This window comes from Ornithorhynchus anatinus, chromosome 3, assembly GCF_004115215.2.
Source record: "Ornithorhynchus anatinus isolate Pmale09 chromosome 3, mOrnAna1.pri.v4, whole genome shotgun sequence".
NCBI classification, from domain to species: domain Eukaryota; kingdom Metazoa; phylum Chordata; class Mammalia; order Monotremata; family Ornithorhynchidae; genus Ornithorhynchus; species Ornithorhynchus anatinus.
Genome location: NC_041730.1, coordinates 69730340 through 69749127, shown reverse-complemented (window position 1 = coordinate 69749127; position 18788 = coordinate 69730340). Strand labels below are relative to the sequence as shown.

General features: G+C 35.6%; 1 protein-coding gene across 7 annotated transcripts in view; it reads left to right on the top strand.

Moving 5' to 3' along the window:
• TCF4 (transcription factor 4) overlaps nt 1–18788 on the top strand; it is a 413931-nt gene that overhangs the window by 246606 nt on the left and 148537 nt on the right. For all 7 annotated transcript variants that reach the window (XM_029059030.2, XM_016226204.3, XM_029059033.2 and 4 more), the window contains 2 exons: nt 9608–9737; nt 10284–10333. In XM_029059030.2, the coding sequence (XP_028914863.1) occupies nt 9608–9737; nt 10284–10333 (180 nt within the window). The remainder of the gene's footprint in view (nt 1–9607; nt 9738–10283; nt 10334–18788) is intronic.

Here is an 18788-nt window from a genome sequence, read left to right as displayed (position 1 = left end):
TGTTTATCTCCTTCTTTAGACTATAAGCTCCCTGTGGGCATGGAATATGTTTACTAACTCTGTTGTTTCAATCGGTGGTACTTATTGAGCACTCCCTGTGGGCAGAGCACTTGTACTAAGTGCTTGGGAGAGTACAATACAATAGAGTGGGTAGACATGTTCCTTTCCCACAAGGAGCTTACAGTCTAGAGGAGTTTGAATTTGCTAGTCTGGAGGAGTCTGGTGTCTCAGTGGCAAGAGTATGGGCTTGGGAGTCAGAGGTCGTGAGTTCTAATTTTGACTCTGCCACTTGTCTGCTGGGTGACCTTAGGCAAGTCATTTAACTTTTCTGTGCCTCAGTTACCTCATCTGTAAAATGGGGATTAAAATTGTGAGCCCCACGTGGGACAACTGATTACCCCATATCTACCCCAGCACTTAGTGCTTGGCTCATAGTAAGCACTTAACAAATACCATCATTATTATTATTATTGTTAATGCTCTGCCCTCAGGAAGTGTTTAGTAAATACCACTGATTGATTGCTCATCCATGAATAGGATGATGTATATCGCCCTCTAGATTGTAAACTTGCTTGTGGGCAGGGAGCATATCTACCAACTCTGTTACATTGTATTCTCCCAATCACATAGTGCAGTGTTCTGCACACAGTAAATTCTCAACAAATATGATTGACTGATAGGAATACTAGATTGAAGTGGCCTCATCTTCAACTCAACCACTAAAACAACACAGTGCCCAAGTTAATCAAAGCAGGGAGTTTTTCCTCTCGATTCAAGACACCTCATGATACTTTTGTATTATATGGTGACTGGTTACCCACCGTATAATAACTGCTAGAGAATAAAAGGAAATCTGACAATGGAGAGGTTGGAATGTGAAACTCCTTAGGCCCCCCACCTTGCTAAAACATTTGCCTCCCACATGAAATTTAAAAATGAACATTAATGAATAACAATGTTATATAAAGTTGCATATGAATAGCAAAAATGCAAATTTTTGCAGCTTTCATTGTTTTTCTAAATTGGCTTAAGCATAAGCCAATCTTTTCTTCATCTATATAGGAATATTTGAATTCTTTCTTTGCTTTCAAGGCAGGTAATTGAGATTTTTGGATTATCCTTATATAGTCGTTGAATTTGATGCATTCAGCTTTCATCCAGTTGGTCATACACCCCATGGTGATTCTGACTACTCACTGTTTTAAACTGAAGGTCAAGGTCAGTCTTTTTTTTTCATTGAAATCCCCCTGCCTTTGAATTCAGTGGTTTATAATACCAAATGTTCTCAATTAATTTTTAAGAAATATAAAATGCCTTCCATAAGCAAAGTGGAGAAATGTGCACAGTGGTTGCCATTTTAGCTTTTGGGCTCTTATGGCTATATGTAAATACAGAAAATTAAAATGCATTTTTGTTTTTTGCTTGGAAGCTATTTGACTAAATAAAAGATTTAAGAATTTTGTTATATTTATGAAATCCATGTCACCTAAGCATTTGGGCACTCTGCCCCTCCCACCCCATGCACTTATGTATACACCATCTTTATACTCTTTTGCATCCTCCTACCTATAATTTGTTTTATTGTCTGTCTCCCCACTGGGTTATAAACTCCTGGAGGCAGGGGTCATGTCAACTAAATCTGTTGTACTCTCCCAAGCTCCTAGTATATCTCCACACAGTGATCTTATGCAGAAAGGACTCCATGAATGCTGCCAATGGATTGATAAAAAGACAAAGATATCACTAAACTGTATTTTCTGATCAATTTTAAGTCCAAGGAGTCGTGTTTTATTAAGGCGTGATAGTCTTTAGCCAGCACGATTAATACTTTGTAACTCATATATTAGATCTACATGACCAAATAAAATTAAAGTTTCAATTATTAGCCATTCAGTTTGTGCAGTTGGGCAGTCATCTTGCAACATTAATTCCCCAAGCTGTTTTTGGAAGTTGATTGATCAAACTGAATCTCTACAGTGCCCAAATATATAAGATTACTAGCATATCATGTTCCTTGATACTGGAAAGTCCCAGATGTATTTTATGTAAATTCTAATATGTATTTTGAATTCTGATATGTTTCAGTGTGTAGCAATTCAGAATACTTCTTAGAAATGCCTTTTTGAACCCATATGCTCTTTTTGATTTTCTCAAAAGCGAAGAGGAAAAATAACTTGCACCCTGTAAGGAGGACATTGACCATTAGTGTTTTAGAGTATGACCATTAAAATATAGTGTTTACATTTATAAAAGTGGTGCTAATTTTCTTCGTATGTCAGTAGGTCTTGGGTTCTTTTTTCTATTTGGGGTTTTATAAGAATTGCCCTAATAAATATTTCAAGAAAATAATAATTAGAAAATGCTTAGAGAATTGCATACTTAAGGCACTTCTGTACTTAAACCAACGTAAACTGTCTACGAATAGACAGTTTACTGAGTAGGGAAAATAGGAAAAACAAATGCCCGTTCACTACTTACACAGGAAGGGTTTTTGCCATTCATTAGCCACCCTTCTAATTCATTACCAATTTCCCACCTTCATACACATAAACATTGACTTCTCTTTGTTATATACCAGATGGATAAAGAACATAAGAAAGACATGAAGAGGTGCTCTAATGATAATGTATATAATGATATATTCATTAAAAAATTCAAATTGTTAAACAGGTGGATGCATAAGTCTGTGTAGCCCTTGGGCAGAGTTAATTTACATACCAACGCGCACAGGTTTTACTTGACTCTGCTATACATTGAGTAGTAGTTTCCATAGCAACATTTGCATCATATTACACTTCTTAAATATGGTGTGGTGTGTTTTTCTTTAAAAGGAAACACACTTAATACATCCGAACACTTATATTTTTGGTTATATGTATTCCCGAAACTAATGTCAAATAGTAAAACAAGGAGACTTGCAGTAAATTGCATAAAATCACTGGATTCTGAGTGCGGTAAATAAATTGCTATTCCAAGTCAAAGGCTACAAATTATTATTATTTATTTTTAATGATATCGTATTGGCAAAGTAAATGCTTTTTTAAGTAGAACCACTACTGTTGTATTTAATATTTCTGGAGTCTCTACAATGCTCCTAAAGCTTTCTGCACCCCATATTTTCCCTTTCTTTTCCTTTCATGCCCTCCTAAAAGATCAATTTTTTGTTTTTGTAATACCCCTCCAGCCTAGGTGGGTTAACTACATAATCTGGTTACTGATCTGCGTAACCAGCAAAGACATCAACAGTTCCCATGGCAGAAGGCAGTGGTAATCAAGAGCCATGTTTGAGGGAGACGTGGATAGAGTAGAAAGGGCTACTGAGGGGAGGATGCCCAAGCTCAGTTTGTTGGTATCCACCCCAACACTTAGTACAGTGCCTGGCACATAGTAAATGCTTAACAAATACCGTAATTATTATTGTTACTATTTTTTTCCCTCTCTACGGTGCACTCTCACCTGCCGCTGGTCACTAGGTATCAGGAGAGAAGGCGAAGATGATTCACCCCATCCATAATCAACCTAGAAAAATAAGTCAAGCACTAAATCCTGATCCTGTGTCGGAGTTAAGTTTATTCTTGTCCTACTCTAAATCAAATGGAAAGTCGTACAAATATTCCATATTGAAGCATAATTGCAAACCCTGTTAGGCAGCGGTAGTGGAAGTAATAAGACTATTACAAGTGTTTACTCTGTACAGAGTACCATCCTAAGAGATGGAGTTGACGACAGAGGAGCCCAGGGTGTGGGTTTGGGAAGATCCAGCAACCAAGCGGTAATTTGAAAATCACAACAGATGCTGCAGGTGGTCACTGCAGTTGTTCACAGCAATCATGCCATGCAGATAGTGTGTTATTCATTCATCCAGTCATTTATTAAGTGCTTACTGTGTGCAGAGCACTGTACTATAAGGGCTTGGAAAAGTAAATACAACAATAAGAAGCATTATCCGTGGATATGTCCTTTCGGTCTCACCTGTTGACATAGAGAGGATCACACCCTGAAATACGAAGAGCATCCTGTATTCATCAGGTCCTCTGTGAAGGCAAACACATTCTTAAAAGCATTTCAACTGCTTGTATTTTGACGCATTTATTGTATATCTTTAGAAGAGTTATTTCTAAGAAAGCAGATGATGTACTATTAAGAGCAATTCATTTCATTTAGGATTTGGAGTTCAAGTCCCTCAAGGACACTATAATAATCACAAAATAATAATTTTACCTATTTAATTATGATGGTTTCTGAGAAAGCAGTCCTTGAGGTTATGAACCAATTTTATAAATACATAGGTTGTGGGAAATGAATTGAAGTCACGGTGATTTTGTTAATTCACAGCAAAACCTGTGCTTCAAGGGAACACTTCGGTGCTTGATTTTCTTGAGAACAGTATTGGGGTTAACCTTCCTGAGTTCCAACCTAGCTTTCGATGGGAAGTGTGTGTGTGTGTGTGTGTGTGTGTGTGTGTGTTCAATGTATTTGTGTAGTCTGGCTCTCCATTTTGTACATATATATAGGCATATATGGATATGTGTGTGTATATATATATACACATATGTGTGTACAAACGTAGACTACACAGTCTGGCTTTCCTGTATTTGTGATATATTAGGGTGTTTATCTAGTTATAGTCATTCATTCAGTCATACTTACTGAGCGCTTCCTGTGTACAGAGCACTGTACTAAGCGCTTGGAAAATTCAATTCTGCAACAGATAGAGACAATCCCTTCCCATCAACGGGCTTTATGTGCCAACAAGCCAGAGTATCTAAGAATCTTTTTTTTTTCATTTGTACAACTTTCTGAAAGCCATTTAAAAGCTGTTGTAAAAATGCAGTGAAAGCATATTGAAGCAGGTAGCATAGATATAATAGATTAGAAAAATCTGGCAGTTGATCCCAGTTTTCTCTGGTTAGCCTCATTGCCCTGGCATTCCACGGGGTCACAGCCAGAAACTATGGTGTTGGATGAGGGTATGTCCTAGCTACCAGCTGGTCCCCAGATATTTAACTAAGGGCTTGTTTGGACCGCGGTCGAAGTCCCATCAAATCCAAAAAGTCTGAAAGAAAAATTGGTTGCAGTGTTTCTTTTGTTTTTATTGCATTACTCTAAAAATAGAAGTGTGTGATGGAGGTAGTGCTAACAGCATCAAAATTATTCACCTCCTCTTCCTGTTCAGAAATGTCCCCTGGTGGCAAAATTGCTAAATTCAGCAGTATCCAGCCAGTCAACATTCGCATGACTTCACAATGGTTGCTAAGAACATTGTTTCTGAAATTCCTCGTCTTCATTAGGCTATGTTGAAATACTCAAATATATTTAAAATCTGCCGGCAATTATTTTAACAGTACTTATTTTCTAGTCGATACACTTGAAACATTCACGCATATGTATTTATGTTTGTTCTGTGGTTCAGAACTTTATTTCCTTGTTAATGTTCAGGCTTCCGAAATGCCTACCTCTATCAAGTCATTTCACCATACAAAGCGACTATATACATCACTTAGGCTTGTGCTGAAAGAATGGAATTGCAGCTGTGAGGGTACCAGAATACCCAAACATGAATTAAACTCACAAGCATTTGGCAATAGTTCAGGAAAGGAGCTTAATCTGGTTTCATCTGAGATTGCTTTCCTCCGTTCTACAACGTCCCCCATGATGCAGTATCTGATATCTGATCACAACGTAATGAGAATGACGCAAAACCGGAGAATGCTCTGAGAAGCTTAGCATTTTTTCTTCCTCTCTCCACAATGATTTATCCTAATTTTCTTTTGTTCCCATCTAATTCTAAATTTTCCATACAGTCAAGGGCATTCAGTATAAACCAAGTGCATTGTATACCTAAGAAAGAGTACTCCTGCTACTCTGGTCTTACTTATATCCATAAGTGAGGGTAAATAAAAATAATTTTAGAAATATATTACCTGGTGTATTTAAGAAACTTGATTGAAATGAAATGAGTTCTGGGCCCCATGATTTCAGGTTTGCAAGAAAAAGTTCATAATTCGGAGTCTGAAGCAGTTCTATTTTCTCTTACAATTCCTTTATTAATTGAAGATATAAGCTGTTTTTCTGTCTGTCAAGTTTAATGTATGGTTTCAGTTTTGGTGTTGGATGAGTGACTTGTCAGAGGTGAAAAAGAGATGTTACAGGAGGTGTTTTTTTTTTCTTTTTCATTATAAAATAAAAGGATTCAGGATCAAGAGCGCAGTGTTAGAAGCATAGTCAGACCAAAATCCTAAACAACAAACAAACCAAAAAAAAAAAAAAAAAATCCTCACTGACAAAGAACACAGCAGGATGCCTGAATCTGGCACATGGGCTGCTATACTGAGATTGGCGCATTACTGTTGCGGGAAAACATTAAAACCTGGGTGAAAAATTCAACACTTTCCATTACTATTTGGGCTTTTAATAATTGAACTATGCTGTCATGACAGAAAATACAAGATTCATTGCAAACAGATAAAAAAAAGACTATACCTTTAAGACTTTCAGGTTACTGCTGGAAAATGCAACATCTCGTTTCCAGTATTTCCTGGCTGAATTTGGCAGCATATTGATGGGACTCAAACCAACGACAAAACATGAGCTAGCACTCCCTGAAATGCCGAAATCCACCATTATAATCCTTTTTTAGGCAAGGATTCATTACCATTTGCGTGAGGGGAGGTGTCACATCAGCAGTTAACTTTCTTACTGACTTAAAAATTGATATGGTTCTGTGAGCACTTTTATTCAGTAATACAGTGGATATTTAATATTTCATTCACTTTTTTACGTCTCATTTGGATGTTTAGTAAACTTTACATTCTACTAGAAATAGGGCCTTATACTTAGGAGTGCTTTTTTTTTAATCTTTCCCTCTTATAAACAGTTAAAAATGTCTCAACAATTGTTCCTCCCATTTTTCTTCTTTAAAACCATGATAGAATAAGTTTATATATTTCCTCATTTTTCCAGAGAGTGCTTAAAGAAGTCTCCTTTAGTGTATGTAAATTCTTGTTTCGGGTGCCTTAGGAGAATGACTCTGTTGTCCCAGGTTAAAACAAAGGCTTTAAAAAGAGAGAAGAAATTAGAATCTGCTGGGTGACAAGACTAGTGGCCTTTAATAACATCCACTAATGATCTTTAAGCAAGTTCTGCTCCATGTTTATATGTTGCAGAATCTGTGGAACATGTGGCTGCACAAGCAAAAAGTACACACGTTTTCAGTTACCACTGGTGAAAAGAACCTTATGACTTAAAGGAACAAGTCGTCATTGAGCTTGGCTGACATTGTAGTAATTGAGATACCTTACTTGAAAATCAAGGACTCAAATTTTGGCAGGCTCTAAGACTTAAGTAGAGTGTAATAGTTTATGCTGTTTATTTGTGTGTAGTTGTGTCAGCAATTACAATATCCTACGTCTTTGATAAAAAATTGGTTCGAAATGAAGCCAGTCAGCTAAAAAATCATAACTAGGGGCAACGGGATTTAACTAATAATCATGCTCGTCAGAAGCCATTATATTCCTATTGAGACTGGTAACAGGGACGATTTCCAATGAATTTGCTGAGTTCTTTCTCAGAGTATTTGGTATGATATTTTGGCCTGCCTTTTTGGATTTTTTCCATGAAAAATCTATTGAAAGCATAGATTAGAATCTTTAAATCCAGAGCGCAATTGTATTAATAAAGTCATTTTCAAGCTCCACTTTAAAAAGAGACAAACACTTGTGTGGGCTGTAACACACTGCGAGGCAAGTTGTGACTTAAATCTTTCAGCCAGCCAGATGGATGAAAAAATTCGAGCAAAGAGCCAGCAGCCCTAACTTGTATGTCAAAAAACTATATGCTTTCTAAATACGCACTCCTAATTTAGATCTGAGGCTGAAAGATTATTTAAATGACCCTATGAAAAAGTATGTTGAATGCACCAAAATGATGTTTTCTCCTTCATGGAAAACTTTATAATGATCTTCCGTATATTGGCTTGCCATCATTCTGCATTTTAAAGGCCTTATAAGAAAGAGGAGAGGGGAGAGTGCAGATGCCAGGTGTGTATTAGCTATGTCCTAAAAAGGTAAATATCCGCAATGAGTTTGACCCCAGAATGGTCAGAACTTTTAACCAGCTTTCCATCTTTGTGGCTACCACAGAGATAAGTTTTATACTATCATTAGCAAAAATATTAAACTATATTCACTGGACAGTTTCCTCAAAGGCTGATGATACATTATTTATGTACCAGAAAGTCTACCAAAAAGTATTAACCGATGGCATGGAAGCTTGTTTTTTTACATCATTTTATGTCAGTAGGTGATGGAAAAAGGGAGGTTTTAATTTCTGATTTTCCAGCTTATGGGTCATATTTGACCAACTGCTTTCACTGGAAGACATGCCACTTTGTTGAGCTATTTAAGGAATCAAAAAGACTGTCTTAATTTAAAACAAGGACCCTTTGTTTTAGTTGGTGACTGCCTTGTGAAATTTTTCAGTTCTCAGCGGGTTAACCAGGGAACAGGGGCAGAGTCATAATTGGCCTATTTAGAGTATTTTGCATGTGAATAGTGTGTTAGTGAAGCATTACTAAGTCTGTTGTGAGTGACATGGTGATTAGAATTTAGATTAGGGAAAACACATTCTGTACTTTATCAAGTACAGTAATTAGTTCAGTCAGTAAAAGTTGATTACAAGTAACGATAAAGTTAGATTTTTGGTACTTAATTTTAAAATTTCTTTATTAAATAGTAAATGTTCTTAATAGAAACGGTAGTATCTACACCTGTTTTATTGCATATCAGAATAATTAAAAGAACAATGTGTTCAATGCAGAATATAACAGGGGATTTTTATATAATGGGTAAGTTTCGATGTAGTTTATAGAAAATATGAAATCTGATGTTATCTAGCCTTTTAAGGATGGATATTTTGTTGCTGTCATCAGCTAAACGGTACTTAAAGCAGTCGTGTGTTAACTAAGTGAATTTTGTATTTGTGGGTGTGTGTCTTTTAGACTGTATCCTCATCAACAGGGCAATCCAGAGTCCTTTGCTTTGGTTGTTATTAAACAGGCTAAATTTTGTGATATTTTTTGAAATTTACAAGGCGATCATTGGGAGGATTTATTTTCCTATTCTCATCACATGTAAAATCTATCTTTATACTTGTATTTTTTTACTCACAGAAAATATTCGTTGTAGGCAGATAGAAACTTCTCAGTTCAATAGACATATTTAATACACCCCAAACTATTATCTGAAATTTTATGCAAATTGATTTTGATTTCTGTGAGTCATCAGTCTTCACAGTTACTGTCTTCCTTTTCTAACCAAAGAAACATTTTTTTATGTTTATGCCAAATTCTAATAATAATGTTTGTCACCCTAAGAGATAGATCAGACTTTTAATTTTAAATAAATTATCTTACACCACCTGTCAAGAGAAAAAGATCCAATATTCAAAGTGTTACGTTGACTGCTTCAGAATTCTATTTCTTCCTGTTTGAGTTTAGCAACAACCATTTTATTGCACTGATTTTTAGTCTTGACAATTGGGTCCCTGGAAGACTATGAAAAACTTAACCATCTGTGTCCTTTTTTTTTTCTTTTTTTCGAACTTTTAGCAAAGTCTCCTTGGAGGTGACATGGATATGGGCAATCCAGGAGCGCTCTCACCAACCAAACCTGGTTCCCAGTACTATCAGTATTCTAGCAATAACCCTCGAAGGAGGCCTCTTCACAGTAGCTCTATGGGTGAGTTCCTTATACCTTTGAATGTCTGAGAGAGGGAGAGAGAGACCGAGAGAGAGACAGAGAGAGTGTGTGTGTGTATATATGTGTGTCTGTGTGTGTACGTGTGTGTTGCGGAGAGGGAGATAAAAAGGAGATTTATATTACTAAACCTTTGCTAAAATCTGAAGATTGCAATAACATCAAAAGTAAGCCGATCTGGATTCTGCAGTTAGATGCCAGGGAAATTTCTCTTCCAGAATTAGTTTATTTCTTGTCTTCTTTTGACTGAGCACACAATAACCCTTTAAATAAAGTCCAAGGAAAAACAAATTAATGTAATACTCCATACAAGAATGATAGTGAATCGAAGCCCTATTTCTATATTTTTTTTAAAAAAAGGCTTCACCTCCAAGTGGTTTGAGGGATAGAGTCGTTGATTTTTTTTGAACCAAAATAATTTTTAAAATGCTTTCAATTATAGCATTTAATGAAGCACAGTTTAGCATATTTCTGTGAGGAAGCGTATGTATGTTGGAAAGACTCACAAAGTCGCTTATCTTCTTTCAGAGGTACAGACAAAGAAAGTTCGAAAAGTTCCTCCGGGTTTACCATCTTCAGTAAGTAGTGCTGGTTTCTCTGTTGGCATTACCATTTCTGTTGTCCTTTCTTTTGTGTTTTGACCAGGAGAAGTAAAAGTAAATTGGATTTAATTTAACCAGGAGAGTATTTGTTTATATAGAGAATAGGCAAGGTAGGGATAAATCCTGCCACTTGACTCTACTTGGAAATAATTAATCGTTCACTGTGGAAAACGAGGTGGTCATGTTGATTTTCAGCAGTGTAAAAATTCTCAAGAGTGCTTTGAATAGGTGCTTGGAGTTTGAAGACTCTTACCTGTACCTGGCTTGGGAAAGAATGGCATTAGTTTCATGTGTTGGTTAAATTCTTTGTCAGTATTATGATGATTTATGGATTTGCATTTTAAAGGAGATTTGTAAAGCGGATTTAGGAGAAATTTACATTGGTCTCAGCCCAGAATACAGGGAGAACATCTCTATTGTCTACTTAGGTAGCTGAATTATATCTAAAGGTAACTGCTTCAGTAGCTGTGTGTGTAAGACCAAGTGACATCCAGGGGAATCCAGCTGTATAACCAAAAGCATTCTGGGTTATATTAGTTAATAGGCGAAACTGGATGCAGTAGTTACCAAGACTCTCTTTGTGCCCTCTCCCCAATTTGTGAAAAATGATATTCTAAACTACACGTATATCACCTGAGCTACGGTAGCTATTGTGGCTACAACCATTAGATATTTCTTTAAATGATTCTTTTAAAATCACACTACATAGATTTCTAAAGTTGTTTTCTAGATGTCTTTATGTTGACCTTTGGTCTAATAGTCATGTTTTTTTCTATTTTCCCTTAAATGATTATTTTTCATAGGAATATTCAGGATAAAGAGTATCTGGTTTTTTTGTTTCATTTCCCTGATCAACTTCATAAACTCATTTCTGGTTGAATGGCAGAAGACTACTAACTTTATTATTTCAATTTTATACAAGTGGAATTATTTATTTAGTAAATAAGTTAATATTAGGTTAAGCCTAGCCCTTGTGTCCCAGTTCACTCGTTTACAATTTTGCTATTTGCAAAATTATTAAATAGAAATGCACTGGGGTTTTTTCTAAGTACTATGACGTGGACATGTTGGTTGGTTTCATTGTACTAATGAAGCAAATTGGACAAATGCTCTGTTGGAAAACAAATAAGCGCAATGAAATTTTAATACTTTAAATGAAACAAACATAAACACTTCAGACTCCCCATAAAAGTTTCCAAAAATGTATTTGGATGTTGATGTCATTGACTAATCTCCCTGTAGTTTTATCATTTCTCCAGGGATTTCTATGCGTTGTTTTTTTTTCTGCCAGTTAACAATAAGTTTAATTTAGATGAAGCTTTAGATTTTTAATAGTTTTCAAGACCATTTTTAATATTTTCCTTACAGCTATGTACATTTTGAATATAATATGATAATATAACATAATTGGGATAGTAGTAAATACAATACTTTCGAATCTTCAGGAATGATAGTGTAGCACCATACTCAAAAAGCTACCGGACTGCTGTGAGATACAACACATAAAGATGTAGTTTCCTATTTTCTTTTCCCTACTAAAAATTAACTATTAAATTTTTTGTGTGTGTGTATGTATTTGAGTATGTATTTAAAATTACACAAACTTCTTTCAACTACATACATAATCCATTTTTGTGGTACCAAATCTATTTTGTACTTGCTTAATTGTCAGCCAACAATTTTCCATAATTTGTCATAAGTTAAAAATGTTTCCCTGTATAGACAGATGACTATTTTGGAATGGTTATAATGACAGTTTATCCTTGTCGCAAAATGGTTTATTGTAGCTTTCCTATGGAAGTGCAGTACTATTCAGAGAAAGTCTGAAGGTACTCTTAGTCTTCTTTGTTTTTCAGTAATTAGAACTATTTTAAATCTGAACATCCCAGTCGAAGTTTAAATCTGAACATCCCAGTCGATGCTTGAAAGTTGTTGGGAGTAATGCTATTTTCCTAACATTTTCAATAACAGATGTACATATTCATTGCCCACTGTCATCACTCTGTCGAGCGATTTCATTCGAGAAATGATGTCAGAGGTAAAGAGGGTCAATCGAAAGTCCAAGTATTTCCAAAATGGTCAGAAATATATAATGCACTGTTATGCTTGGAAATTTACATAAATGCTGACAGCTCTTGGTTTATTTTTTTAAGGTAATTGAATGCTTACCCCTTTACAGTAACATTAATGATTGAATCTATCTGTAAAAACAAAACAAAAGTCTGTAAATTTTCGATCAAGATACACCACTGTTAGTGTAGGGGTATTATAAACTGGATAAAGACATTCACATCTTTTCAATGTATATGTTCAGGGATACATAGCAAAACTGTAGCGTGCTGCTATGCCAACAAACTTACTTTTTTTGAGATGATTGCTGTTTTTTCCCCTTAAAACAAAACAAAGGAAATTTGAACTTTAAAATTCCACAATCCAACATTGTTCATTGTATAAGCAGACACAAAGTCAGGAAGTTTAGCGGTTTGAACTCCATCCTTGTTTCACTCCCATTGTGCCAGGACTATCAGAATTAAGGAGAGCAAGGGAATTGTGTTCCCCGTTAATTGGAAATGTTGAAATAGCCATGAGAGAAAGAAAACATAAACCCACTGCTCTTAAAGAATCCATGAATGTTGCTTTTGGATGATGTTTTTCATCCTGAGATCTCATTGCGCCTTAAAATTCAGAAGCAATGCTGCTGAAGTGCGAACACTATAGTGCAGTGCTCGTGTACACAAGAAGAGTTGGGAGTAATCAACATCTCTAATTCAGAAGCCATAATCAATCCATCATTTTTTGAGCACTTAATGTGTACAGAACACTGTATTAAGCATAGGAAGAGTACAGTATAACTGAGTTGGTAGACACGTTCCCTGTCCACAATAAGCTTTAAAGTCGAGGGCAATGAACACAGTATTTGAGCCTGGTAGGATGTGTGAAATGTTTTAGAAAGATCTTCTTCCTTCGCAAAGAGGCATTTCAAAAATCCCTATTTGTCCTCTTACCACTCTATCCAAGAATAACTCTTTTTCTCCTGCCTCCCCTGTCTTCAAGATTCTAAACCAATTTAGTGTTTTCTTTAAAGTGATCTAATTTTCCTGATTATTACTATGTTAGCTTAGGACATGAAAGTATATCGAGGGCTTGTTTTCATAGCACACTGTTTTTGCATCAAGCCTCTTCCTGAATATCTGAAAACAGTATTGCCTTTTTTTAGAAGTTTAATCTTTTCCTAATGCCACCTAAGTATTTGTAGTTTTATTTAATCCAAGAATTTGATAAATATAAAAGATATATTTTTCAGATACTGCATTTGGGGGAAAAGTACATAAAGTACACATTTCCCAAGGACCATTATGGACACAAAAATGCAATTAGATTGTCAGATCAAAAATAAAGAGAAAAACAAAAACTTCTTTAAAAGTGGTCATGGCTACCCACTTCCCAAATGTTTGTTTTTAAAAAATAATATTTCATTTTATTGCTCTCTGAGAGTCTTTCCTTGATGGGGTAAAAAGTCATCAGAAATTATTTTCTGAAACTGTCTCCAAATGAAAAAGCCCATTTATTTGCTATGACTTCATTGCAGCTGAAAATTTGCCATCCCCCCCAGTACTTCCAATCAATTTTCTCCAGCTATATACGTCTATAGGTATACATCCAGGACATAGGTACTGTACTGGACAAATCAGTCTGGAATAATGTGAAATTCTATTATCAGCGCTCCGTATCACTTTTGATATTCTGGATTCCAAGCAAATGCTGGTCTCATCGAAATCAAGTTAGGAAGCTGTGTGTCACTTTCACTTTCCTGCAGATTTTGGGGTGTTTTTTTTTTAAATCATTGCCTGGGTACATTTTAGAGGAGTCTATTTTATGAGAGAAGTTTCATTCTAGATTGCTTTTAAAAATACATTTTAAAAGACTGGATGAAGGTTTTGGCAGCCCGAATACAGAGTGGTCAGTGGCAGCTTTCGTCACAAGAAATCTAAAATCTCGACTGAATTGAAAATGCTAAAATTTGATTTGATCATTACAGATGGCAACTTTGAGACTTTTGAGTAAGAGATTGTGAAATTTAAAGAAGAAAAGGCTACTGATTGCCACAAGTTAAGGTTAAAGAATAATATACACATTTCTTAGGGCTGCCTGAAATTTTCAGATGACTATGTGCGACACAGAAACATAACGATTATGCATTTCATAGGCACTTACGCTGTGTCAAGCACTAGTCTGAGTGCAGGGGTAGATACAATTTAATATGATTGAATGCAGTCCCTGTCCCAGACGGGGTTCCCAGTCTAAATAGAACGGTGGACAGGCGGGATGTTTATGATATTTAGTGTGCCGTATCTATCTTATTTAATGAATGAATCCTCTAATACTGAAAGGTTTCAAATACGGCTATAATACTAACAGCTAGACTATTTCACAAGCAGAGTTAAAAAAAAAAACTTGGGAATTCTGTGTAATAGAATTATCTTCATTCATTCAATTGTATCTGAGCACTTACTGTGCGCAGAGCACTGTACTAAGCGCTTGGAAAGTACAATTCGGCAGCAGATAGAGACAATCCCTACCCAACCCCAAAGCATTCCACATGAGGTGTTACTTTTAGAATTTAGGAGTAAGAAAAGGAATATATAAGTAAAAGATCACTCTTGCAAAATTATATTAAGTATTGATTACCCTTTTAATTTTTCTATTTCTTGACAAGTGCAATTTATCTGAACTGCTTCTAGATTTTATAATTCAAGGCTATTGTGTGTTCTAAGGCCACTTGAAGTTGCCTTGAGAGACATTACCACTGTTGCCTTGTATGGAAACTGCTTCTGGGAGATAGACCTCATTTAATACATCTCTCCATATTATCTGGACTTCCCGTATTTGGATTCTGGTGCCTATCAATCTGGGTTTTGCTGGGGATAGTTCATGTTCCTCCTTGAAATCATTCCATTTCTCTATTATGTTTGAAATGGAGGAAGACTATACTAAAAGCAGAATATGCTCTAAAAATGATCCCTGCTTTAGTTTTTCCTATAATGATGTAATCTGGGAAGTAATATAACTTAAATGAATTAAAATGAAACTTACATTAACAATGATATAGGATGAATTGAAATAAATTAAATGGACACAGAAGAGAGTATTTTAAGTCAGGTATTAAATATGAGCAAATCCACATATAAAAGAACATTAGGTGATGTATTGAAATGTTTGAATTGGCATAACAGTCTACAATGAACTGAAATATTATTTCCTGTTGTGTATTTAAACTTCTTTAATTCATGAAAATAATGGGTATTGTAAAGCTATAGGTTTAGCTGTTGTAATCACAAACACAAGTGGGCTTTGTTTGCTTTAAGAGCATGAAAATACCTTGTAATGGAAATATCCTAATGTTTATTTCTATTTTTAAGATCTTATAACTGTACATAGCATTACAAAATATAAAAACTGGACTATAGATAGTGAAAGTGAAAAATATAATTTTTTCTCATTCACAGGTTGAAGAAGGAATATTTACTGTGTCCCCCGTCTTACAATATTCAGTAACAGAGTTATTATCTCTGTGAGTTTACGTAGACATTTTAAAACAGAAGAATTTAACTTAGAATTCTGTTTGTTAGAAGTTCATAGCTTGAACAATCAAAATGATTTACAGTTGTTCTTCTCCCCCTGCTCCCCTCTCTCTTTCTGTCTCCCTTTCTTTTCTGTAATCCCACTTTGCAGAATTGTTTTCAGGTTTGCTTTTTTGTTGTTGTTGTTGCTTTTTCTCTTCTGGCATAGAGTTCCTTAGTGAAGATATTCCTTTCTCTTGTTGCTGCCCAGCTCTAACACATACCATTCTGGCACAGGACACTTTTTAAAGAACTCTTGAAAACGATTCTATGGAATCTACTCGTCTTGCAGGATCCCGACATATCTGAGGATTAGTCCTTTTTGTCACTGTTCAGGCATGATTGGAGGGGAATGTAGTTTAAAGTCAAGGAAACTTTTTTTTCCTTCAAGTGTGCCTTCGTGCTTTTCTCCTAATTGTCTTGCGCATCTAAGCAGTGGAGGGCTGCAGCCGGGGTTCCTGGCTGCTCCGTATTCCCACCTGCACTTCAGTGCCAGCCTGTCTGGACTCTGTGGATGGCTTTGACAGCTTGAAATGCTGTCAACCAGTCAGGCCCACTGATGGCAGGGTTCCTGGAGTGACTCTGGAGGTAGGGTTACTGGTCGACAGCTCCAAAATCCCTCATCTTGTCTGTTCACTCTGGGAATTTGGTAAAACGTCAGTGGAAGAATGATGATATTGAGAGTAGAATTGATCTCGAATCTAGAAGGGAACTGTGTTGCATAAAAGGAAACATGAGGGATTTGGACATCGTTTTTCAGAGCAACGTTATCTGTGGGAGTGCAAACTGATCTATGTCTGGTTCACAAAGAGTAACTTAGAGGACAGAAATTTGGTCCAGAATTACATACCTTCATTACAGGAAGGTGGAAAATGGTATGGTTCTTTGAAAACCTCAGATAAACAGAAATAAAATGGGGTTATTATGCATTGGTAACTTTAATTGTATGCTTTGAAACACTCTTTGAGGACCAGTGAACAAGACTATTAATTTGAAATCCTGATGTACTTTTTTGCATAGTTCTTTTTTCCTAATTTTGAGAAAACTTCTCCATTTTGGAGCTTTTTCTTTTCTTGGTGGGATTTCTGTAAGCCTTTTGTTTGACATCAGTAAATCAGTGTTAATTGTGAAATAGTGGGCTAAATGAGATTTGGCTGTGATATTGAACTGCTATCTAAAGATCTCTCAAAGGCATTTAAAATGCTGTTTTATTTTTTAAGGCATATAAAATGCAGTGAAGTTGCCTATAGACACCTGTTCGGTTTTGTTTTCAAATCAATTTCATTGGCTACTTCAACTCAGGAAGAAGTTTCATTTGGAAGGAATAGTAGGGTTGTGTTTCCGCTTCAACCTTAACGGTTGTTATTTTTTTACTTATTTTTCTTTATACGTTCATAAAATGCAGGGCAGAATGTATACAGTTTTAAGTACTTCACTATTTGAGCTCAAAAGAGCAGCGAGAGAATGCTTCTGGTGGAGTTTATTTTTCCTGCAGTAAGATAGGTATGTGGTTATTTGAGGATTTTATATATTACTTGATCATATACTCCCTCTTCAGAGAAATGAAGGAAGTGCAGATAAAGTGTTTCTTTGGACTTTACAGATTTTGGTCAGCAAATGCACTAAGTGCACTTCTAAGTGCTTTTGAGAAGTGTACATTTGAATTTGAGCGCATTCTGACTTCTTTCCCATTTTTTTTTTCAGCCCCCACTATTTTTGTCTAAGTGAGCCAGTTTAAGAGTTTTTGTTTCAATGTTACACAATTAAATAAAGCCACTCAAAATATGCTGATAATGTTTGAGGTGTGAGATTTCACTTCTAAGGAAAAACGGGTTTGAATTAGAGTGTGCTTCATTAAGGCCTATTTCACTGCTTATTGGAAGCTAGATATGGAAAATTAATAGAGTATTGTAAGACAGAATCTATTGCTTCAGTGTAGCAATTTATATTTCTGGCTACAATATTGAAGGACTTTTTTATGATGCAATTGACTTGAATATAAGAAGCACCTGCCTTTTCGTCCATATTGTAAAGGAAGACTAAAAAAAAAATACCCATAAAGTCTTCATTATTTCTAAAGTGCACTGAAAAAAGATTAAAACAGGTGGGGTAGCTAAGAAAAGGAAGGAACACTTCTTTCTTGGGATTTTTACATCATAGCAACTTTATTTCTTAACTCCCTGTAAATATGCTTTCTGGATTATATTTATAATGCTATCATAATAGCTTTCATTCTACCGATTGGCATAGCATGTCATTATGTCATTAGCTGCTCTGAGGAGGCAGTTAGAGAATAGGAGGTTGATTCCTGGTTTTAATGTTTTTCATTCCTTGTTTGGGGGATTTGAAGGTTTCAATGGCATTGAGCTGTGTTAACAGAGGGTTCGATTTGCTATTTACTGGACTTTGCCAGGTGGAGTTGAAATTGAAGAGCCAAATAATCAAATCACAAGTGAAGGGCAAAATAATCAGCATAGTAAGGTTAAAAACGATCTTTAGCTGTGAAGACCTTTATTCTATATGTCTTTGAGCCATATGAGATCCTTCTATTGTAGTTACAGAGAAAAAGATGTAAAGTTTTCTTAAAAGAGATAGCAAGAATCTTAGACTTTTTCTCCCATTTATTGAAATGAAGAGTGTAACAAAACACATCTGATCAACTTCTACTTTATATATATATATATATATATAGAGAGAGAGAGAGAGAGAGAGAGAGAGAGAGAGAGATGTGTCTACAAATAAAGATGTGTATTTTTGTCAACTGCTTAGATAACTGTTAAAAATGCTAGGGACAACACAGTGGTCTACTA